The 26,067-nt window shown below is 35.5% G+C and overlaps 1 protein-coding gene across 10 annotated transcripts in view; it reads right to left on the reverse strand.

The window, feature by feature from the left end:
* NAALADL2 (N-acetylated alpha-linked acidic dipeptidase like 2) overlaps positions 1 to 26,067 on the reverse strand; it is a 1,131,941-nt gene that overhangs the window by 691,024 nt on the left and 414,850 nt on the right. For all 10 annotated transcript variants that reach the window (XM_087440003.1, XM_087440001.1, XM_087440004.1 and 7 more), the window contains one exon: positions 2,594 to 3,095. In XM_087440003.1, the coding sequence (XP_087296129.1) occupies positions 2,594 to 3,087 (494 nt within the window). In that variant the 5' untranslated portion in view covers positions 3,088 to 3,095. The remainder of the gene's footprint in view (positions 1 to 2,593; positions 3,096 to 26,067) is intronic.

The raw sequence follows: 26,067 nt of genomic DNA on the forward strand, positions 1-26,067 counted from the left end.
ATATTTTTATTTTTTGCTAAGGAAGATTAGCCCTGAGCTAACATCTATGCCAATCTTCCCCTACTTTATATGTGGGTTGCCACCACAGCATGGCTGACAAGTGTGTATGTTTGTGCCCAGGATCCGAACCCACCAACACGGGCTGCCAAAGCACAGTGCACCGAACTTAACCACTATGCCACGGGGCCAGCCCTGTAAAAATATTTTTTGAAGAAAAAAACTATTAGCTCAATAAAGAAAAAACTGTGGCTATTTGACAGAGCATAATTGTGAATCTGTGTCCAAGCACTGAATACTAGCAGTATAATTACTGGTGGTTATATTTTTGTAGCTAGCTTTGAAATATACATTTTATTGATTTTCAAGTTTAAGAGGAGAATATAAGCCTTACTGTCATGCAACTCCTATTCTGAGGGAAACAATGAATATTTTTACTTAATTATACATTTTAAATTTTTGAGCCAGCTGCCTATTTACAAAGAGGGCATGAGTCAGTTTTTTAAAGATGCTTATAATGCTGATAAAAAAAATTAGTAAAGAAAGCCAAATGAATATAAGGAGAGAAAATAAATACGTAGGCTAGTTAGTACACAAAACACATGCCATGAAGTTCCTTATGATTTCAACACACATTTAACTCTGAACTTTCTAAAAGCCAAAGAAAAGAGGGAAGCAGGCTAGGTTATGAAATTTATTGTGTCCATAAATTAAAAACTAAGCAGTTGCTCAGGAAAAACATAATTATTCTTAACATTAAGAAGAAATTAAACCCACAGATCCTTTTCTAGAAGACACTTTTGTAACAGAATGAAGGTCCACAATGAAGTCATAGTAGACACAGTTTTATAGAGTTAGATTTTCTTTCTTCCTCCCTCCCTCCCTCTCTCTTTCTTTTTAATAATATTCCTGAGCCAGTGTGATCTATTTTTGACAGACCCCTTGCCCTTCCCCTGCTCCAGGGGGCTGAACTCTTCAAGATGAGTTTCTCAGCCTCTGAGGCAGCAGCGTCCCTGCTGAGTTCAGCCAGTGGGACAACTAGTAGGACACTACAGGACAAGAGGAAGGAAGAAGCTGTGGTACTTCTTACTCTCTGTCTTCAGTGGTGTCTCTGGCTGAGGCTACATGCCCCTGCTTCCCCACTTGTGTATGCAGAAAGTTCCAGCTTCCACCAAGTTACTCCAACTCCCTTTGTTCCTCCAGCCTAGGTTTAGTATTGCCTTCATTTTGTTGTTAACCTCTAGGCTGTCAGTGTCCCTGATTGGTTTCTCAGTTTTTCACCACTAATAGAATAATTTCTCTACTTTAAATGCCCTCTGCTTTAAATATTCAGGGAGTTTTCTGTTGTTATGGTTGGATCCTGACTGATACAATCACTCATTATAAGACAATGGAATATCTTTCAGCTCAATTCAATATAAACAATTTTATGCTGGGAAATACCATGGAAAGTGTTATTATTTGCATTCTACATGTCAAGGGATGCTTATGAAACAGTGAACAGCAGACACAGAAGGTTGTAGAAAATAAATTTCCACTAGTCATTCAGATCTGATCTTCAGGAAGAGAATTATAATTCACCAACATCAATACACGTGATATTTCAACACATAGTCTAAAACATGCATCTTCAGTGGGCTGCTACCTAGAAGATCTCTAGAAATACACACATGCCAACATCTCAGCTATAAGAAGTTAGCGTAACCTAGAAAGAAGATCCTGGGAAATAGTATCCCTCTCCTCATCTACCTACAAACAACATATATGATTCCCCTAGGACTGTCCTTGCTTGGCAAATATGGAAGATATATGTGGAAGCTAATAGCTAATCTTTCCCTTCCAGCTCCTCACTTTACTAAATATATAAGCTAGGGAACTCTCTACAACTCAACACATATGCTAATAATATAACAACAAAATTTTCATGTTACTCACTAGTTATACGACATCAGTGGAACTCTTTCCAAGAACTCAGAATTAAGGCCAGATAAAGAATATTTTCTTATCATTTAACTTCAAAATCAACACATTCTGGCTAGAGAAGTCATATACAAACTTAAAGAGAGATAAGCTTTTAGAACTGCCTAATGTGTGGAAACCAATGTGTTCCCATAAAATGTGCTCATTGGGAAGCTCAGGGATATAGAACAATCAATACACCAGTGCTTGTCTTAGTTCTTGACCATAAGAGACAGTTAATTCATCCCATTAAGCAGGTTTATTTTACTGTGATATCATTAAAAATTTCAATCATATGGCTAAGGCCCTAGTTTTTATTACATGTATATCCAGCAATCTTTGCATCCCAATTTGGCCTACCTGGGCTTCCTAAGCGGGAGAAAATGCACTGGCTGGAGTCTTTTAGTCTCCATAGTAGTTATGATTATTATCAATTAATAAAACAGCATCATAAATTTGTATTGCACTATCATAAATCTGAAAACACGCACCCCCTCTGTAAATGGTGTGCTAGTAAGTTATGTTTCTCAGCTTGCAAGACTAACTTTAAACCATGGCAAAATCACCAGTTTGATACTCCCTGTGAAACATCATTCCCAGAAAATGCATCCCACCAGCATCTATTTTTTACACCTACCTGAAAGAGTTCTTAATATCTTCTGCTTGGATTGTCTTGAGAATCTCTTGGTATAACTGAAGATCAAGTGTTCCTGATGACGAAGCATTTGAAGGGCAATTTTTACGTGCATAATAGCCTATCAAAATTCCAAAAATAAATAAAATGATGGCTGTGCAAAGCATTTTTGAAAGACGGCAAAAGTTGCAGGGGTTGCTCTTTGGTGCAGATCTTGTATAATGGGCAACATAGTCAGACTCTTCTTGAAGTCTCTGGAACCTTCCTTTGGGTGAAGTTGCTGGTTGAATGGAATCAAGATTGAGGTCTGCAGTCTCTGAATTCTCCAGGTTCTGATTCTCAGCACTATCTAGCCGAAACTGGTCAAAACCAGGCTCCTCCAATTCCTTCTCCATGTCCCACTCTAAGTCAAGGGCAGTGGCTTGAAGGTCATCATTGTCTAAGTACTGTGAATGTCCTGGAGCTCTTTGATCTGCATTGACCTTCTGATAGGCCATCTTTTTACCTGTAAAAATAAGAGAAGTATATTTTCTTAAAATAAACAAACAATAAAGAAAGCTCCAAGGTGGGCCAGCCCCTGTGTCCTAGTGGTTGAGTTTGGCGTGCTCTGCTTCAGAGGCCTGGGTTCGGTTCCTGGGTGGGCACCTACACCACTCATCTGTCAGTGGCCATGCTGTGGCCACAGCTCTCGTAGAAAAAGAGGAAGATTGACAGCAGATGTTAGCTCAGGGCAAATCTTCTTCAGCAAAAAAAAAATAGAAAAAAGAAAGAAAAAAAGAAACCTCCAAGGTGAAAACAGTAATCCATATTAGGTATCTATAAAATTTTAGTGATTATAATCAGGGGAAATACATTGTCCATGTAGAAAATCACATATTAGTTAATTATTTAATTGTATGTTTTGCTATTGATATTTACTATAGGAAAGGAAGAGCAAAAAAAGTACAAGGTAGTTGATGGAAAAGCTATGAGAAAACATAAAATACACACACTATTCCTTTGAAGCTCAGGAGGACAAAAAAGTGACAAATGCACAATTGCATTGAGGATAATGTATTACAACGATGGCAAAATTTAAGCTTACACATTTTCAAAATCACTTTTAAGGAAAACTAAGGGCAGGGGCTGGCCCAGTGGTGCAAGCAGTTAAGTGCATGTGCTCCGCTGCGGTGGCCCGGGGTTCGCTGGTTCGGATCCTGAGCGCACACTGACACACTACTTGTCGAGCCGTGCTGTGGCGGCGTCCCATATAAAGTAGAGGAAGATGGGCACGGATGTTAGCTCAGGGCCAATCTTCCTCAGGAAAAAAAAAAAAGAGGAGGATCGGCATCAGATGTTAGCTCAGGGTAGTCATCCTCCCCCCTCCCAAAAAAAAGAAAAACTAAGGGCAGAAGCAATAAAGCTGTGATTTGTTAAGTTAAAGGGGGAAAAAAAAGACCCAGAGATGATTTACATTACCAGAAATGTAAAATTCAGGCTAACACAAACTTAGGCTAAGAGACGAATTCAGGATAAGAACAGGCACAACAACTAAATGAAGTAGCAACTCGACAGAAATACAAGAAGCAAAATATGGTAGATTACTTAGTCATGAGTTATCAAAAGGATGGGGAAAACTTAAGGCTACCACAGAAGACCAAGATGTTCCATGGAATTAGTGACATGAATTGGCCTGGCTCATTGAACTTTAAATAAAAGATGGGATGGCATCTATCCAGGGAGGAAAGCCTTTTGCCAGGAGAGGAGAGTTGGGTTTTGTAACCTTGCTACAGGAGTGGCAGATGGAGGTGTTTCTCCCCTACACAGTTTTAGATGACAGTTGGTTGTATCCTGCAGAGTAGTATTAAGATAACTGGGCTAATTAACTACAAGTGGTCTTCAGTCTGTATTCAGTAACCCACTGGTGTATTATGATTGCAGATTAAAGGTATTTACACTTAAATTTTCAATGTATTAGATTTGTCACCGCAGCTGGACTCTAAGGCGCCTCACTATGATTTATGATTTTTCTATGTGTCCCGCTGCGGTGGGTGAAGAACAGAGCTCAACTGACAACTGATTAGCTAACTGCCTTAGGGCCAGTGCTTAACAAGGGAACTCTAATGAAAAAGACACAAACAAGGACTTCACGAAAGGGAGCAGGGAGCAGCATTATGCACAGAATTGTGGGCATACACAGCTCCAATACTGGCGGTCAGAGGTCCATACAAGTTAAACTGTTCTGAATATTTAAGAGAGTTCAAGTATAATTAAATATTAAACTTTACAAAATAAAAATTGTAATTCTGACTAGATTTCTCATCTAGTACCTTATAATCTAGGATTCATTCTTACCCAGAGTTGACTCAATAAAGATGAGTATCTGATGCATGTCAAGTACCGGGATAGGCAATGAAGACACAGATAAATGGCTCCCTATTCCTCAAGTAGGGAACAATTCAATCAGAGAGAGAAATACGTGAACAATCAAGTAAGTCAAATAAAATATGCAAAGTGCAAGGGCGACTCAGGGGTGATTGATTTTAGCAGAAAACGTGGGAAAAGATTCCCAAAGAAAGTGATCTCTGAGGTACTTCTGGCAAGGGAGGAGGCGTTAACTAGGGCAGACCAGGGGTGTGAGAGGAGGGTATTAAGGCAAGAGAAAATTCACAAACAAGCAGAGGAATGAGAATCCATGGTGCATGGACCATCTGAAAAGCCTAGAGGGTATGCTGTGGCTGAGGATGGAGCACATGAGCCAGAGATTCAGAGAAAAAGCTAGGAAAGGATGACCTTGGGCCAAAGTCTTAACTTCTCTGCAACCCAGGGTCTTCATCTTTGACATGGGCATGATAATAATATAAACCTCAGAGTGTTGTCATCAGGATTAATTGAGACAGTGAACCTAAAACATCCCTTAAGTATTGCATGTGTTACATGGGTTAGAAGGGACATTTCTGTCCTCCTATTAGAGGAGGGAAGACAGTCAAGGACTGTTGGAATAAGTAAAATGAATTAAATAATGCAGAAGAAATAATATAATTCTGAAGACATTGTGGAGAAAGGGAGGAGGTTGCCTAATCACACACATATACACTTACACACATACATATATGTTGTTGGTTTTTTGTTTTTTACATTAGTCTATATGTAGAGACAAACATATTTTTTAAAAAAACCCACATGACATACCAACTGCTATCACGCAGGTGTTTATCTGGTACTATGTATCAGAGCAGCCTCAGGAATGATTCTGCAAATCCTTTCTTTTCCCCTCTCTCTTTCCTGCCCTGCCTCCCCCGCTCCCTTCTGCTTGGACTGGTTTCCAAAATGATTCAAGAAAGTACAGCATTTGAATTCTGTCTTTGATCACATCAACACAAGCAGAGAAAGGGAGTAATAATGGAGTAATAATTAGTGATAATTATTCAGATAGGTTTGGAAATGGTTGATATGATAGAAGAAGACTCCAAATCACATTAGGTTAAAAAAACACAGAAGAAAGTACTAGAGGATAGGAAAAACCTGAAAGTAGTAGAAATAAAGAATCTCTAAAATCCATAATTCTAACCTCTCATATTACAGAAGTGGAACGTGAGATCCAAAGTTGAATAATTCTTTGGACTGAGAAAAGTGATATTGGGTACATACTTCTTAAGGTGATTTGTGGTTTTATAAAAATATGAGATTACTAAGTGCATGGTGAATTAATATTAAATACCCCACAATCCAATTTGTTTTCATGTATGTTATAAAATATGGCAACTTCTTAGTACTAGTCATTTGTTCTTTGTTTGGCTTAAACATCAATAAATTCCTGCTATCTTGACATGATATTATGATATTTACTTCTTTAACTGTTCAGTTCATGCATTACTGATTAATTTACTTAGACACTGTCCCAATATGGTGCTCTAGATTTTTTTTTTTCCTCCCATTTTAATGAATCCGAGTCTTTCTCTCTAAAGGCTTTTTCAAAAATTGAATTGTAGAGCATAGTTTATGCTCAAGGAAGACTTGGCACACAGGAGTTACTACAGAAATGTGAGATCTCTAATTTTGACCTTTAATACAAACATTCGAAGTCATTTCTGTACAAATCATTTAAAAACCAACTGCAGTGATGAGGCAGAGTTTTCATTTCTAGCCTGACAATGGGCATTCCATCACATGTACATCAGCAATTTAACGCTTTTCAAACATCAGACGGAGCCATCAATTAGAATGTAATGCAGACACAGATATTAACTCCTCACCATGATGGATATCTGCCTGACACCCTTACTACCACTTTTGGACTCATCACACATTTATAAATTTACAGTAAATTCTATCTTCCAGGAGAGAAGATCTGGGTCAAAGGTAGATGAAGCCACTTGATATAACAAAATCCAAAGTATTTCAGGAAAAGTTCAAGGAAATAAGTATGTGATAACACATACAATGAAGCATTTGAACCACTTATTTGGTAAAATAAATTTTATATATATGTTATATATATAAATTATACATATTTAGAAATCCATTTCTTAAAAATTATCTTGCCTTAAGGAAAATAGCATAGCTTTTTGCAAAAATATAACATAAATCTCTGCCCCAACAGTTTTGTTTCACTTAATCAATTTATCTCTCTAAAATAAACTTTTCAAAAATAAAACTAAGTAATAAACTACTAAATAAATAAAACTGATAACACTCAATTTTGAGTCAGCACAAATTATTTCATTGTCCCATGAAGAATGGAGTTTTCTTTAAAATACCTGTGCCCTGTGAGAGAGTAAAGGACATATTACATTTACCAGAACTTGCAAATTCCCAAGTACAATGAAAATGTTATATTATAAAAAGAAATCTTCAGGGCTGGCCCCGCGGCTTAGCGGTTAAGTGCGTGCGCTCCGCTGCTGGTGGCCTGGGTTCGGATCCCGGGCGAGCACCAACGCGCCACTTCGGCCATGCTGAGGCCGCGTCCCACATAGAGCAACTAGAAGGATGTGCAGCTATGACATACAACTATCTACTGGGGCTTTGGGGGGGAAAATAAATAAAAAATAAATAAATAAATAAATAAACTATTTCTTTTAAAGAAAAATCTTCAGAAAAATCAGCATGCCTTAGATATGATCATACAATTATGCCACTCAAACTTCATATATTTTCTATTACTGCTGTACCTGATTCATTTAATTTATATTGTCATATTAATTTATAGCTACTCTATACGAGTAATTCAAAAACACATGTAGTAGATTTTAGAATCTACCACATGAATCTTTCTCTAAAATCTCTTTAGAGATGTAGACTAGGTCATAGAAAACTTGCTACATTTCTTCAAATAGAAATATCTATAATGTCCCTGTATTCTATATTGTACCACTTGGTCTTTTTTTATAAAATGCAATTTTTATGAAAAGTAGAACATATTCTCCACGTTTTCAACATAGCTTATTCACTTAGGTAAGATCCCTTCCCACCCAGGCCCACATCAAAAGCTAAATTGTTTTTAGAATTCAATATACTAAAACATTTACCTTTTATATACACTTATCCTTTGATAAGAAAAGAAAGCAGACACAAGTTGAACTAAAAGGTATTTTTTCTGGACTGTGACAGGCTTAGATCAATAAAAAATAAATTTGTATTCTTACTGAGTATATGATTAGTTCAAAAATAAAGTGATAGTTCTGAATGCTTTCTTTCACACATTTTTACTGGCAGAAACTAAGTAAATTATATAGAAATAAAAGATGAATACATAAATAGGCTGAAATTTCAATAGGTAAAATACAATCTCTGGCTGCTGCAGATCTAGCCTAACATAATGGTTGGCAAATACTTTAGATAATAAATACATGTTAAACAAAAGTTTCATTTAATAAGCTATATATTACTAATGCCACTTAGAAATATGATCACAGCACTATTATTTTCCTGCTCAGCAAGCACAATGAGGGAATTTATTACATGAATGCCCTGACCTTATCAATCTCTAAATTAGTAGACTCTATAGTCAGACTTTAATGCTGTTAGTGCTGTGGAGTTGATTCTGACTCCTAGTGACCCTGTGTACAGCAAAGCAGAACCCTGTCTGGTGTTTTTGTGCCATCCTCTCACCTTGCGGGGCTATATCAGACAATGCTCCACTGCTATTGAGGGTTTTCATGGCCAATTTCTGTGGAAGTGGGTGACTAGGTTCTTCTTCCTAGTCTGTCTTAGTCTGGAAGTTCTGCTGAAACCTGTCCACCATGGGTGACCCTGCTGGTATTTGAAATATGGGTGGCATAGCTTTCAGCATCACAGTAACACACAGCCACCACAGTGTGACAACTGACATACAGGTTGTGTGGTTCCCTGACCAGGGAATGAACCTGACCTAGACAGTAAGAGCATGGAATCTTAACCACTAGACTTCCAGGCCTGGCTATAGTCAGACTACCCGGTTCAAATCCTAGCTCTGCTATGCAATTTAGACCAGTTACTTAATGTCTTTACCCTTAAATTCCACATTTGTAAAATAGGAATAGCACTATATTTGTAGCATTACTATAAGTAAATGAGATTCACAATTAAAAGGTGCTTAGAACAAGCTCTAACACGTTGTAAGTGATCCACTAACAAAGGATCACTCCAGAAATTCTGTAGAGTTTTAAAAAATAGAAATATTTGGAATTTATAACTTTAAAGTACAGACTTGACTAAATTATGACCAGAGGCCTTAAGTTCCAATAACAAGAACCTGGAGATAATGAGAAATGGAGCGGTACACTCAAGCACTTTTGAGAAGGGGAAGCATCTGTTAATCATTAGCCTTGGTTCACATAGATAAGAGAGAAGTGTGGATAATGTTTATATAAAAGTTATTATTACATTTGACTTACAACCATCAACTCTGAACTTGTTATTACAAAGTTGAGTTTCTTTTTAGTCTATTTACAAAAAGAACAACAGAGCTTTCCCATAATGCTACAGAGTTCAGTTTAATAGTTCCAGGAATTAGTGATAATTAATCATGAACACGAGTTTTATATGTTTGTTGTAGAATACCATGTTTGTCATAGGTGGTTGACTTCATCAGTTGACTATGATGATACTGATAATATTCTAACTCATACAGGATTAAAGAGTGTGTAGATCTTAGCAGAATTAGGAACACATCGAAAGGCTTTTCTACTTGTAAAAGTTATTTTACAAGTAAAACAAATAACTGACTCTGGCAGATTAACTTTAAAGCATAAGGCAGAATCTCAATTTCCTATGACAGTTCTGTCATTGAATCTTTATTGTACAATAGGAAAAAATATTTATATAGTATTTCCTGAAGCTTTGAATGTCAAATCATTTGCTGGTTTGAGAGGACTGATTTGAGGCAAAGGCATTTCTTAGAAATGTCAGTGCACCATCAAAAGGCATTCATTATGCACCTTTGCGCAGTATTACTCTAGATGCTGTACCAGTGAACTATATGAGTGCCCGGAGGAATTTTTAAATTTAAGTTTGAGAACATTTCTTACAGGCTAAAAACATTTGACATAAATTTTTCAGTATGAACCTAGTTTGTACAAATAAAGCCCATGTTTGTGGAATAAATTTTTGTTGTTGAAAGCTATAATGGTCTCCACTTGACAGCAGGGCAAAAGATAAAACTATAAAAACAGTAATTCAGAAGACTCTGTTTCTTAACTTAATTTTTCAGTATAATGAGATTTTTTTTCTATCTGGTTTTGTGAAATGGCCCTGGCAATAGCTACAGTGTCTGTAAACGCATTAAGAATTCTTTATTTAATTGCAATTTTGTATGTCAACTGTATAAAAGAAATGACATTAATTATTTGTTGTTCATGCTTCACTAATTGAATAAAGAGTGTATATAAAGTAAGGGGAAATTATTATCTGCGCTTTTAGAAAAAAATTAGTCAAAGCCTACTGAATTTAGGCAGATAATCAAGCTGCAGAGTATAAAACTAAAACTTTACTGAGGGCTGAGTTACCTTGATCACTAAATGACATGTAAAAGGCGTGCTTATAGGATGCCAAATTAATGAGCTATAAATTGCAATATGCAGTCAAAACCATTTGAGGGAAAATTATCTGATGAAATCCAGCAGGTTTGTGTAAATTTGTTTTCTATCACTTGCATATGTATGACCACCTGCCAGTTCCCTGAGTAGGCCGGCCTCTTTGGGTACCTGTGTGCATCTGCAATTTGTTTAACACACTCTAACTGAATGGTTAGTTGGGCCCACTTGAGTTCCTGTATTTATGAGAAGGTTTTTCATTAGAATGCTGTAATTCAATTTAAGATTTGGCAAACAAAAGAACAAATTTAAATGAACTAAAACAATCCAGAGTACACCCTATAGGTTTCCTGAACACGTACTGTGAACACTTAGTAGTACTATTTAGAATACCTTTCCTGTGAGTTAATTCTCACTAACATCACAAAATTCTCTCTATTTAGCGATGTGTAAATAGCTCCTGTTCCTGCCACAACTCCTGGTCCTTTTTGGAGTCCGAGTCCACCTAGATTCGAGACTACCTTTTTTTTTTTTTCCTGGTCATCATTTCCATTTATAGTAAAGTTTCTAGAAATATTTATTTACTTCTACAGAATTTACATCCTTTCCACCTTCAGAGTATTTGAAGTGGCTTACATTAGAAATGCACATACACAAGATAAATGAAACCACAAAACTACAAAACAAAGACTAGAAGAAAAAGATTTCTGATAGTCCGGCTAAAGAAAGCCACTGTAATTGAGTTTTAATGTAGTTCCGAGCCTCACCGCAGTCAGGGCGAAGAAGGGCGTCTGCGGGGTCTTCTCAAGTTCAGTGGGCCTTCACCTAATCTCACTTGTTAATGCATGAGGCTGTCAGTCTTAGCTAAAAAGTTTGTTTTTAAATTTTTTTCTAAATTATCTCTTTTTGTAGTTGCAGATTTCTAAGTTGGGAAGATATTTTTCTTTATCCAGTCAGAGAAATCTATGCTTCTCCTTTTTATCTTTTACACTTAGATTTTGATACACAGAAGTAACATGCCCATGTTATGGTACCCAAAATACTATACTAATAGATGATTTATTGAACCCTTAAAATGAGCCAGGACTTACTGTAAGGTTAGAGTTTTACCGACATCACATCATTTAATCAAACAATCCTATATGTGAAGTACTATTATTATCTTCATTTTACAGATGAGGTATCTGAGGCTTAGGGGTTAAGTCATTTTCCCAAGTTCTCACAGCTATTAAATCCAAGTAGCTGGAGTTTCACACCCGGCCTGTCAAATTCCAAAACCTACTCTATGACATTCATACTCTCTAAAAGTCCCCAAAGTTGTCATGATGTTAACAAATCCAGAGATCTTACTGGTTTATTTATCCCCGGTTACATCACCAATGTAACTACAAGCACCAGGAGTCTCGATGTCCATTAAAACTGAATGGTCCTGACTTGATCCTTAAATCTCCAGGGGCTGCTCTGACTCCAGGACCTAAAAGATACAGCTCTGTTGTTTGCTTTCCACAGCAGCCTGGCAGGCATCGTGTTTGCTGGCACTGTGGTTTTGAACAAGGGAGAATTGCTTCTAAGGACATTGCTCTGAGGAAGAGACCGCAACCTCTGCTTTCTGGCCTCTTCTTAGCAACACTTTCAAAATTTCTCTTTTCTCCTGCTGTTGAGGGACAAAGAGCAAAACAACTCTGCTTAGAACTTGAAAGTTACAGTTCACATCCAACCTGCTGCTGCCCTCTTTTCAGCCGTTAAAAACTCTTTGGTCTATCCTGCCTTACTCCCTACTATGTGTGGTTTACACTGGCCTGAGAGGCCTTTGAAGGTGTCAAGAGTTAACACATCAATACAATCACCACTTGGCTCTTTGAGAGCTGTCTGCCAGGAGGAACCTCTTAGCCAGATAGATACACTGCAATTTTTTATCCTTTCAGCCAGCATGAACGATCTTAAATTGCTGCTTTTTGACTATGGCTTTTGGATTTCCAGGAATAGATAGATGAAGCTTTTATCTACATGAGGTCACTAAGCACTCTATTTCCCACATTTTTCAACGGTACTTTATTGGCTTACTTTTTAAATATCTTTACTCTTCAAAAAGTGTCAACAGTTTTCTACAAACTGAAAGTGCTTTATTCTAAAATTCATATTGCTATGTTTCCTAAAATCATATCACAGAAAGACTATTCAAGGCCCAGAGTAGTAGTCTAATGCACCCCAAATCTGTACTTTTTATTTTCTGAAATGGCTGTTTTTATACTTGTTCCTTTAGGGCATTAAGAAAACTGTTAATATATTGTAATACTGTAGTTAACTGCTGGAAAGGAAGCAGCTCACAAAACACATCGATATAGTATGTTTATGTTCATTTAAAATTCAGTTAGTAAGACAATATGTATCATATGAACCATCCCAAATCTATATTGGCTAAATTCTGGAAATCTATTCTTTAGCTAAAGATCCAAGAGTAAGATCCAAATGTAAAAATTTTAGTATTCAGCTTTCAAACTGTTAGACCATGAGCTAAAGAAAATTAAAATTGGTGATTTAACACAAAATACTACAATGATAGGAATTCATTATAGTTAACAGTATGGTATGCTCCTGATAAGACAAAGATCATATATATTAATTCACTTAATCTTAGAGCTAAAATTAAGTGAATTGTTTGCCTAAGTAGCAGGGATACATTAATACTAAGAAAACCAAGAATTGTTAAGCTTTCAATTGATAATTGATGACAGAAATCAAGATTGAAATGGTTTCAAGAATTCTCAAGCAATGTAAGAGAGAAACAAATTGCCCAAGATTTTGCTGTTCTTTCTTACTTCTAAAGTGCCATATCCATAAATATACATATATCTGAAGCTAAACAAAGATATAATTTTACAACATTTTCTTCTAGGCCTCCCACTGATACAAAAGTGGAATTTTATCTGAAAAAATGTGACAAAGTAATTATTTTAAAATATGATATTCAAGTTCTTTCTATAAGTGACCTTTAAGTTTGATACCACTAGTAACTGTTAACATTTTCAATAAAAAAGCATGTATTGAATAAGAAGAAACAGGATGAGAAATACTATAGCAATATATTACATTTGTATGACAGTTTGACATTGAGAAGTCAGTTTTTATTACAAATTTACATACATGCATACTAATAGTTTGGGGTAAATGAAAGCAGCTAAACAATTTACTAAAACTATATTGGGCACTGCTTATGTCATTTATATTTTATTTATGAACAGAAATATTATAAAGAATGAAAGACCTCCAATAGCACATAAAAGTAATGCTGATATGAAATTAAATGTCAGGCAAAAGGCATGCAAATGCAATATTCACAAAGGCATGAAATGTAAAACATTTAACAGAACTTTTATATAATTGACATCATTGAAAGGTAATTGATTATTATAATGCATGTGAAATTTTAAAATTGACCTACAATTTCAAATTTAAAATGTAAAATATTATTACTTTACCAACATGAATTTTAGCTTCTTTTCCCATTTATTTTCTTTCTTCCCATAATGCATCCTTTATCTTTTTTTTGTGTGTGTGTGAGGAAGATGAGCCCTGAGCTAACATCCATGCCATTCCTCCTCCTTTTTTTTTTCCCTTTTTCTCCCCAAAGCCCCAGTAGATCGTTGTATGTCATAGTTGCACATCCTTCTAGTTGCTGTATGTGGGACACTGCCTCAGCATGGCCAGACAAGCGGTGCGCCGGTGAGTGCCCAGGGTCCAAACCTGGCCGCCAGTAGCAGAGTGCGTGACCTTAACCACTAAGCCACAGGGCCAGCCCCTATTTTTTTATTTATATTTTTCACCTCCCTTTAGCCTTTCCCATTATTTAATTTTTGCTTTTCAATTTTTACTTATTTCACTATTGGTGTCTAGGAGTTATTGAAAAATAATAAAATAACTGACCATAAAGAGTTTATTTCATTATTTTCTATATATTGAGAATGATATACCTTGAACTATAAAGAATCAGTGGATTTTTTAATTTGAAATGATGACCTGATGGCCAAACCAAAGATTGTTTTGCTGTACCATTCCAAATACACCAAATCTTGAGTCTTCAAAATAATAGTAAAACCTGTCTTATCCTTAACCTGCTGCTTAGGATTTCTATTCTCAAACACACTGTACAAAGAACTAAAGTCCCTTCTCCTGAACACTTCTATATAGACTCCCCTCAGCTACTGTAACTGGTAAGACTTCTCATTCCAATCATCCTCCATAACTGTAATCTGTATATTACTCCCCAAATGAAATCTCTATATATCAATCAGATATCTTAGGAATCAAAGCATTCTTTCTTTTTCCTTTTTTTTTTGTTTTTAATTCTGTAAAGGGTTGAAATTTTTAATGGTTCCCAAGTAATTTAAAACACATGAGAGGCCAAGATAATGGAAATATTATAGTTTCTGCCTAAAAAGGAGCATAATCTTTAAGGAAGTAGAAAATCAAAATTCAGTTTAGAATTAAAATACAAAGATACATTGCAACACAAGTTGTAAATAGTAGATGAGCTTGACTAGTTTAATTGTGCTAAAGAATATAGTAGTATTAGGTGAAAAAAACACACATTATGGAACACTATGTACCCTCTACTTATATTAATTCTTTTAATCATTAGAAAAACACTATGAAGTTACTATAGTTATCATCCCCATTTTACAGATATAAGGATACTCAAGAGAAAATTGAAGTCACTGGCTCTAGATCACACAGGATTTGAACCCAAGTAGTGTGGTCCCCAAGTCTGTGTTGTTAACCACTCTGCTATAATGACAGAAAGTAATCACCTGAAGGCATATTTTGAATTCCTCCAAAAATAAAAAAATATAGAAAAACATCACTCAATTTTCCCACAATCAAGCCCTAACAAAATTTTGTAGTATAATGGACATTTTCCCATAATGTCCATCCCTATATAGGCTCCTTAGACTCTTTCAGGAAAAAAGTTGGGAGAAGAAATGAATAAACTTACACATTCACACGTAGATGTAGTCTGTATACTCTGTCCTCACTAAACCGGCTGTGGCTTCCCCAAATACACTTCACATCCACTTGCATGGCTACCAACTGCCTATGCTTATGATTTTATTTTAATTAATTTTTAAATTTTTTTCAGTAGACTTTTCTTCTCTGATTCTGTCTCCCAAAATTAGGTCATATTCATATTTTTATTGCCCACAGTTTTTATAATAATTCTTTGACCATTAAATGTTTGTTGGACTAAGTCCATAATTTTAGCAATCCCTCAATAATTCACGATCTCCTCACATTTATATCTATGCCCTTTCAGGAATACATATATATCCTGAGAGCAATCATTTAACTTAAATGTGACAGCTCTTAAAGAAACAGATTGAATGATGGTGCAATATTTATTTGCTCAAGTGTCTCATGAGAACTGTAATTAAGGCATGAATAACTTTTACAAAGAGGGAACACTTGGAGTCCTGAGCACCAAGAAATCTAACCACCTTGTTGGAGAGACCATGTGGAGAGGCCCTGAGACCATATGGAGAGAAGCTGAGCCCAGGCATCCAAACCAAAGTGCCACACGTGTGAGACCAGACCAGTCATCAGCTGATTTCCACTGAGTGACAAGCATTTGGAATGAAAGAATAAGCCAGCTGAGACCTGCACATATTCCTGATTAAATAATGAGACATAATAAAATGGTTGTTGTTCAAAGCCACAAAATTTGGGGGTAGTTTGTTACTGAGCAATAAATAATCAGTATACCACTAAAGCTATTTTTCCAAAACAGATCTCTGACCGTGTCACTTGACAGCTTAAAATCTGATGAAGTGTTTTATTCTGCACTAACAGGACATTTCACAAACTCGTTTCCAAAGCATATAAGACCTTGATGCCCTGGCCTAAACTTCCGTTCTGATCCTTCCCTCTATTTCAAATCTCTTCCAGGCACACATTGCACATGCTCTTCCTCTGCCTGATTTGCCCTCAGGTTCAGATTCTTGATTGCAGCTAATTTGTCTGGTTATCTTTTATTTTTGCAGCCTAGTGCAGTATCTAGAATCTTGCAGCTGCTTAACAAAGGATAGACTCCAAACAGGCATGGCATCTTGAAGAGATTTTAGAATTTAAGGTAAGACAATTGCCATTTTACCAGCAATGTGTCTTACAGCAATTATTTCAGCCTTTAAAAGAGGATGTAATACCTATTCTATGTACTTCTAAGAGTTAATTGATGAACAAAGTTAAATATGGTAACTAAAGGCAGTTGATAAATTGTAAAACCCAATATAACTGCTATTGTTTTAAAATGATAAATTAATAGGAATCAAGAGAGCTAGATTTGAATTCTGGCTCCACAGTTACTAGTTATGAACCCTAGGGAAAATCACTTTTCTTCATAGGTAAAACTAGATTTATGTGTGTGAAGACCAAATGAGGTAATTCATAAATATATTTTAAGTACTATTTATCAATATTATATAATTGATGAAAGATTATTAATAATGAATAAAAATGGGTTAGTACTAATCAATCACTCTCACATGTATACCACACCCAGTCACCCTAATCCCTGAATACTGCTGCTGTAGGGATGGAAAACCACAAGTGAATTTACACCAAAAGTGCTTGAGTTTATCTTATCCTTGAACAGGACACAGTGACTGGAATGAGAGGATGAAACAGGAGACTGCTGGGCTGTGCGTCAGATGTGAAGATAGTATTCAGGGGAACGGGGGACACAGGAGCAGAAGCAGGAAGGAAGCAGCCTCTGGAGAGGTGGTCTCTAAAAAATACATCCCAGAACTTACCAACTTCAAATTCTTCAGACACATTATAAAGTTATTTACTTTTACCGTTCAGAACTGATGTCTGTAATGTGGGCATACACGGAGTTAAAAACCAAATCAGATCCTGTATCTTGAGGGGGAAAATGTGAAGAGATCTATGGGAGAAGATTAATCCAACTCTCCTCCTGCACATGATACATTTTGAAAGGAATCTATCCAGAAAAATCCATTTAGCTATGCCCAGAACAATCAAGACTGACTGTGTAGAGATTGAAGTGCCTCAGTCCATCTGTTGATGATATTTATTGCTTTTTGGCACCTTCTACATATTTACCAAGTCTATGTAAAAGAAAGCTAGGCTTCTTATTTCTAGGGCAAAAACAGATGGTGATCCAGCAGGTAATAATTTAATTAAATGGCTCCTAAAGCATGAAAAAATTGTTCCAAAGAAAAGAAAATATTTTTATTTATTCTTTAAAAATAGGGAGGGGGAGAAAAAAACTAAATCAAGTTTGACATTTTTAATGCAACAAAATTAGAGTTTACTAAAGCTCCTGTTCTAAAATAACAAAGCGTTTCTCCTTCCTTGCCCTCCTCCTAAATTGGAATCAAAATTATCATAAATAATATTGATGTTCATCAAGTTCCATTTTTCAACTCTAAGAAATAAGTTCCAGTTAAAATAAAACATATTTTGATAAAGTTGAAATCAGATATTCTTAGGACTGATTTTATAATATTCAAATTAAGTTGCATAATGTGCTTTATGGACTAAAGGTGATAGAAATAATAAACTACCCATCTAAAATGCAGATTCTAATAATCAAAAACAAAGTCTTCCATTCCAACTACAGCCAGGAGGCCCTCTTAAAGCTCCTGTGATACATGGATTAACGATGTCATAATAGTAGGAAACAATAAGAGTTTTACAGCATAACACAGTAAAGATCATTCACTTATGTTTAAGACAGAAATGGGCATGAATCCCAGTACTGCCACTTACTGACTGTGTGACTTTAGGATAGGAAATTAATTTTTCTAAGATTCCGTTTCCTAGCCTATACATGCACACAAACACAGAATGACTGTTAGTTATAGGGTCACTGTGAGACTTCAATGGATAAATTTCAAGCACTTAGTTCTTGAGACAGAGCAAGCATTCTACAAATGGCTGCCAATCATCATCACATTTACAATTTATTAAGCAATAAGAATATGTTTACAGCATTGGAGCTATGAAAATATAAGCCAAAACATATAAGAAATTGCTTCAAGTAAATCACAATCTATCAACAACGATAAAACTAACTTATGTATACATTTAAAGCCTAACCAAGAAGTAAACTGTAGGATCTAAAATAAGAATTCAGGAATGGTGAAATTAAGGAGAGTTTCAACGGGAACTAAAGCTGTGCCTTGAAAAACGGATAGGACTTAAGAATGGAGTCACTTGAAAAAATAATGAAGATGAACTCAAGCAGGAAGTTGGCAATTAGTATCTGCATCTAAGAGGCAATGAAGGACTCTCTTGATTGAGAAAAAGGTACCTACCAGGGGCCTGTAGAAAATAAGCTTAGATTGATGGGACAGGAAGGGGTCTACATATGTAAAAGGTGATCACTGCATGTTCTTCCAGGATAAAGACCCATGAGAGTTGTGTTTCACGAAATGATAATATAGAGCAAGGAAAGCTAGCATCAAGAACATTATTACAGTGAAGCAGGATACCCATATAACCCCAGAGAGATATACAGAGAGAGAACAGTGAAGATTGAAAACATTTATGCTAAACAATAATACCCTTTACCAAAGTTGGGTTATTTAGAACTCAAAGTGTATACACTTGCCTTAATAATTTTATGATCATTTATAACTATACTATGTTATATGTATAATATATTTAATACATACTTATACTTAATATATGTCATTATATAACTAATTAATTTTATACATTATTTAAAATTATAATCATAAGAATAAAGCTGGAGGCATCACGCTCCATGATTTCAAACTATATTACAACACTTATAGTAATTAAAACAGTACGGTATTGGCATAAAAACAGACACATAGATCAATGGAACAGAATAGAGAGCCCAGAAATAAACCCATGCACATATGGTCAATTAATTTACAACAAAGATGCCAAGAGCATACAATGTGGAAAGGTTAATGTCTTCAATAAATGGTACTGGTAAAATTGGACAGCCACATGCAAAGGAATGAAACTGGACCACTATCTTACACTATACACAAAAATTAACTCAAAATGGATTAAAGACTTGAACATAAGACCAGAAACCATAAAACTCCTAAAAGAAAACACAGGCGGTAAGCTCCTTGACATAGATAGGTCTTAGCGATGATTTTTTGAATCTGACACCAAAAGCAAAAGCAACAAAAGCAAAAATAAACAAGTGGGACTACATCAAACTAAAAAGCTTCTGCACAGCAAAGGAAACTATCAACAAAATGAAAAGGCAACCTACTGAAAGGGGGAAAATATTTGCAAATCATATCTGATAAGGGGTAATATCCAAAATATGTAAAGAACTCATAAACTCAATAGCAAAATAATAATCTGATTAAAAAATGGGCAGATGATCTGAATAGACATTTCTCCAAAGAAGACATACAGATGGCCAACAGGTACATGAAAAGATGCTCTACATCATTAATCATCAGGGAAATGCAAATCAAAACCACAATGAGATATCACCTCACACCTATTAGAATGGCCATTATCAAAAAGACTAGAAATAACAAGCATTGGCAAGGGTGTGGAGAAAAGGGATCCCTTGTGCATTGTTGGTAGGAATGTAAATTGGTACAGCCACTATGGAAAACAGTATGGAGGTTCCTCAAAAGTTAAAAATAGAACTACCATATGATCCAGCAATTCCACTTCTGGGTATTTATTCAAAGAACACGAAACTCTAATTCGAAAAGATACACGTGCCCCATGTTCATTGCAACATTATTTACAATAGCCATGATATGGAAACAACCTAAGTGTCCATCAACAAACGAATGGATAAAAAAGATGTGGTACATATATACAATGGAATACCACTCAGCTATAAAAAAGAAAGAAATCCTGCCACTTGTGATAACATGGATGGACCTCCTGGGCATTATGCTAAATGAAATACCTCCTGGGCATTATACCAAGTGAAATAAATCAGAGAAAGACAATTACCATTTGATCTGTCTTATATGTGGAATCTGAAAACTAGAAATATATATATACATACAAAAACAACAACAACAACTAAGTTCATAGATACAGAGAACAGATTGATGAGAACAGATTGCCAGAGGTGGGGGGTGGGGAGTAGGAGAAATAGGAAGAAAAAAATAAAATAAAATTATAATCATATTTATAATATATATATGTATATATGAACTTTACCTTGTCCTAAGTGGCAATGATGACAGCAATGCATTTTCTACTTTCATATCCTCAACCAACCATCTGTTCCCAAAACTTTCACTGGCAAAATGGTTGGAAAGAAAGGAGACTGTGTATTGTTATTGCTCTGATAACTGTGGAAATTATTTGCTTGACAGCTGATGTCCCGCTTCCCACCTATAGCAGTGGACCCTGAGGGAGGAGCTAAGGGATATGAACTATGTTCAAGGCACTTTCACTGCCTTTACACATCTCATCTCATGTCCTGAATGGTAAGGAACTACTCACACTAAAGCCAAAAGAGAAGAGATCATTCTGAAGGCAAAATTCAATCTTTTAGTTTTCCTTGAAAATTGCACAAGGGTTAAGTGAGAATCTTTATGATTTTTTTTTAAAAAACTAATGACAAAGTTAGCAGAGTTTAATGCATTGAAGAGACTTATTAGGCACTGGACCAAGTCAAGTCTTGGTTAAAAAACATATAAACAGGATTTCTGAGGTATTGAATGCCATTCTAATTTGTTCTTTCCACCCTGATAAGCAGTAATCCAAATGTTTGAATATGTAAAATAACTTCAGGTCAAGAAAACAAATATTGTTTCCTATAACCAATAATACCTTAGATTTCAATGCTTACAAAAACCATAATACCAGGTAGCTGTAATTCTTCTGGGATCTGCTCATATTTTGATAAATAATCAAATGCTGCTAATTTTGCAAGAGTACATACTTTATGAAGACAGATACTCTAGTTGTCTTACTGATACACTAGACCCTCACCAACTTGGAATATTAAGATTAGAATTCAGGTAACTATAGAAACCTGATAACTACTTTGATAGCATCATTTCCAGTTCAAGAATTTAAGATCTTAAAGTAAATATTAGGGTTAGATTAACTTTAATACGTACAGAAATAACCCCTTAATAGTTACTATAAAGAGAGTCTGTATATTTCTGGGATATGTGAAACACCGCCTTCAGAGTACAACTATTCTTATATTCACTAAAAATGCAATGTTAAAGACAGCAAGCTAAATTATGCAAATATCAATGGTATCCTACACAATTTAAATGAAAAATAAGTTATTCTAAAGTTGGCTCTTTGTATACTTTGGTTCCTCAGGAATTCCTCCTCTAGAGTTTCAGAAATAAGCTTGCATATTCATTTTATTTTGTTCCAGAAAATATGCACATAAAGAGTCACTTTCCCAAACCTGTTCCTTGTTCCAAGGGTTCAAAATCATTCTTTAACTTGGAGTTGTTGACTTCAACATCATCCCACCTCCAACTTGAGTCGCAGACATTTAGTGTAATCTGGATGCTTACATCCAAAAACACTTTAGAAAACTACTAACATACTTAAGGTCCAGTGTATTTATTTTTTCTCAAGATTTCTGTCTCTCAAAACTTTATTGCAAAAAACACCAGCAACAAAAGAAAAGGATAAATAAAATTTCCTTCATCAAAACGACATTTTTACTTCAAAGGACACCAACAAGAAAGTGAAAAGACAACCCACAGAATGGGAGGAAATATTTGCAAATCATATCTGATAAGGGACTTACATAAAGAACACTTACAATTTAATAAGAAGACAATCCAATTTAAAAAATTAGACAAAGGATTTGAACAGATATTTCTTGAATGAAGATATACAAATGGCTAATAAGCAAATGAAAAGATGCTGAATGTCATTAGTCATTAGGGAAATGCATGTCAAAAATCACAATAAAAGATCACTTCACACTCATTAGGGTAGCTATAATCAAAAAGACAGATAATAAGTGTTGATGAGGGTGTGAAGAAATTGGAACTCGCATACATTGCTAGCGGCAATGTAAAATGGTGCAGCTGCTTTGGAAAGTAGTCTGGCATTTCTTCAAAAGTTTAAACATTGTTACTATATGAATTAGCAATTCTACTTCTAGGTACATACCCAAGAAAAAGGAAAACCTATTTACACAAAGATTTGGACCCCAATGTTTTAGACCAGCATTATTCATAACAACCACAAAGCAGAAACAACACAAATATCCCTCAATTGGTGAAGGATAAATAAAATGTAGTATATCTGTATAATGGAGTATCATTCAGCAATGAAAATGAATTAAGTACTGGTACAGACTACAGCATAGATGAATCTTGAAAACATTATACTAAGCGAAAGATGCCAGTCACAAAAGATCACATATTGTATGATTCTATTTATATGAAAGATCCAGAAAAGGTAACTCTACAGAGACAGAAAGTAGATTGTGATTGCCTAGTGCTGGGGCGAGAGGATTGGAGGAAATGGGGAGTAGCCATGTGACTGCTAAGGAACGGAAGCTTTATTTTTGGAGTGATGAAAATGTTCCAAAATTGACTTGATTATGGTGATACTTGTACAACTCTTAGTACAATAAAGACCAATAAATTATATACTTCATATGGGTGAATTTTATGGTATATGATTTATATCTCAATAAAACTATTTTTAAAAAGAAGAGTTGATTTCGAACTCCTATTATTCTTTCTCTGTCTTTTGCTACAACTTCCTTTCCTAAACCCTAGCCAAAACGTCTTCGTTTTATAATTGTTCCCACTAAGAGTGCAGGTAGTCTATATAGGCTAGAGGCACAAATTTGCCCAAAAGGTATACAGAAGTCAACCTATATATTCCAAACTTACACCAGAGAAACTTGCAGGTCGGGAAATGTTTTGCCTTCAAGATCTGTTGTCCATCGGTACAGTTAACAATTCCTCCCTTCCTTACCCACATACTTGTGTTTGCTCATAAAAGAAACATGCACACCCATACTAGATTTTGTTTGTTTTAGGAAAGTAAAGCCTCTTCTTACATATAAGATGTTAGAATCGGAAGCAATTTTTTTAAACAGCAGCTGCCTCTACTAGCAAATATTTTGTGCCAGAGAATTCGAAAGCTGAAATTACGTTTATAACATTGCTAAATAAATGGCATTGTCCTTATCCACATGCTTAATAATGCTATTAGAATGGTAAATATATGGAAAAGCTCAAATTCATTATATTTTTAGTATTTTTAAATGCCTTCTTGACATCTTTAGGAGTAAGGATCAAAACTAGAAATATTCCTGTCTGTAATTTTCTCTGACTTCCCATACAAACTTTAAAGAATATTTTTTTATGAGGTTAAATGCTGGCTAATATAAATGGAAAAAATACTGGGTGCTGCAGATGTTTGTCTAATTCCACTGCATACATTATTGTTTTCCTTTCTGCTTTGCTTTTCCTTTCGGATACCAGAACATTAAACAAAACCACACTAAAGTTCACTTTGAAGTAGAAACAGCCAAATTTCCAATGTTCTCCCCAATTGTTTTACATGGTTAAGCTCAAAATGTTAAATAAACTGTGAAAATAAATGCTCTTTTTTCGTTTCTTAACACACTTCAAATAGTTTAGCCTAGACTTTTCACTTGAAAATACACTGAAGAGCAGATCTTAATAAAATCCATTTAACTTCACAGTACATCTGCCATTTGAAAATATTTTTTCTTCTGAACATACCTTTAATTTACCTTTCATTCAGTATCCACTGAGGGTCATTAAAAGACAAAGTCTTAAGTCAATGCATTTAATTACAGTCATCATATGTTATTATGTACTGTTATATAACACCATATGCCAACTATCATGGGACTTTAAGAGATACTGAATAACTACACATCTGCACACCCATATCACTTGTACTATAGACCTACATTTGAACAATATCTTTGAAAATAAAGAGAACTTTTTAAAAGTATTTGCATTTGAGACATTGACTAAATGTTTTATAGATTTCAAAACTATATAAGTATTAAGTGTAACAGTGTCGATTGTTCTCTAGTTATGTCTAGATATTAGACTATCTTCCAACTTATAATCAGAACCTCTAAAACAAAACAGACTTATCATTGCATTTAGACATCAAAACACATTAGGAGTCCAAAGTAACTTATTTTAATATTTGACTTTCAGAAAGATGAGGTAAATAACAAGCCAGGATATGCCTGGCATTTACCCATGATATCTTAGAGGATTTTTGTCATTCATCCAGTTCCCTGTCCCACTTTTGACAGTCACTCAAATTTACCCTGTGTTCTGTCCCCTCTGTGTTTCTCTTAGTCCTTAATGCTGCTGCCAGCTATAACTAGTCTGTCTACATTACACACTGCTATCAGAGTTCTCTTTTAAAATTAAGCCAATAGTCAGGCGTCCCTGCATAACAACGTTTTGGTCAATGGTGGACCACATATACGATGGTGGTCCCATGAGATTAGTACCATATAGCCTAGGTGTGTAGTAGGGTATACCACCTAGGTTTGTGTAAGTACACTCTGTGATGTTTGCACAGTGAGAAAACTACCTAACAATGCATTTCTCAGAAGGTATCCCTATCATTAAGTGTATTTAGTTCTGTCTCTGCTCTTACGCACTTTCTTTAGATACCCATTCTCTAGATTAAAGAATCTCTTTACCATGAAATATGAGGTTTGATATAAGCAAGTCCCAATCTACCTTTCATGTGTCATCTAATCTTTTATTATGACATTTTTGGTTTGTAAATTGGCCTTCTTACTTGGAGGGCAAGGAGAGATCAAAGAAAGAGGCAGACCACTCCAGATAGGTAGGTGACAGTTTTGATAAGAAAAGGAACTTACATCTGAGGCTTGTCTTGGATGGCCACAAGATGAGTAGATCTCCACATCCACCCACCAGAATCTCAAAAGTTTACATGGAAGGCTTAAGTGGGTTCAGTCACATATACCATCCAGATGGTCCTAACATATTGCTCTTTCAAGGCTCTGTCCTTGAAGATGGTTTCCATTGTGGGAACACGGTGCAGAATGTACACTCCAAGGACAGGGGAGGGGATGAGGAGCCTCCAATTGCTTGGGCCCAGCTTGCGGGTCAACCAGCAGTCATGTCCTCTAGATGGCCTCCTCCAAATAGACATACTTTATATATACATAATGAACACTTGTGCACCCATTACCCAGCTAAGAAATTTACCTTATTTTTTCTATTCTGGGATGTTCACTTTTTTACTCACATTTTAACATCTATGAATTCATAGTGAGTCTTTACAATCACCCTAGTCCAAGTGGCACTTGTGACATATTTTTACTTGTTTGTGCATGTGCTAACTTGGTTATTATTCTAGAACTACCTCTACAGTCCCTCTAGGTTTCAAGTTATTGAGACATTCAAGGATAACTTTAGGAAAAATTAAGATCTTGGTCATGGTCGAAAACTTTCCATTGATAACTTTTGGTAAGTT

Source organism: Ceratotherium simum, chromosome 15 (genome assembly GCF_057802395.1).
Source record: "Ceratotherium simum simum isolate JZ-2026a chromosome 15, ASM5780239v1, whole genome shotgun sequence".
Lineage (NCBI taxonomy): Eukaryota > Metazoa > Chordata > Mammalia > Perissodactyla > Rhinocerotidae > Ceratotherium > Ceratotherium simum.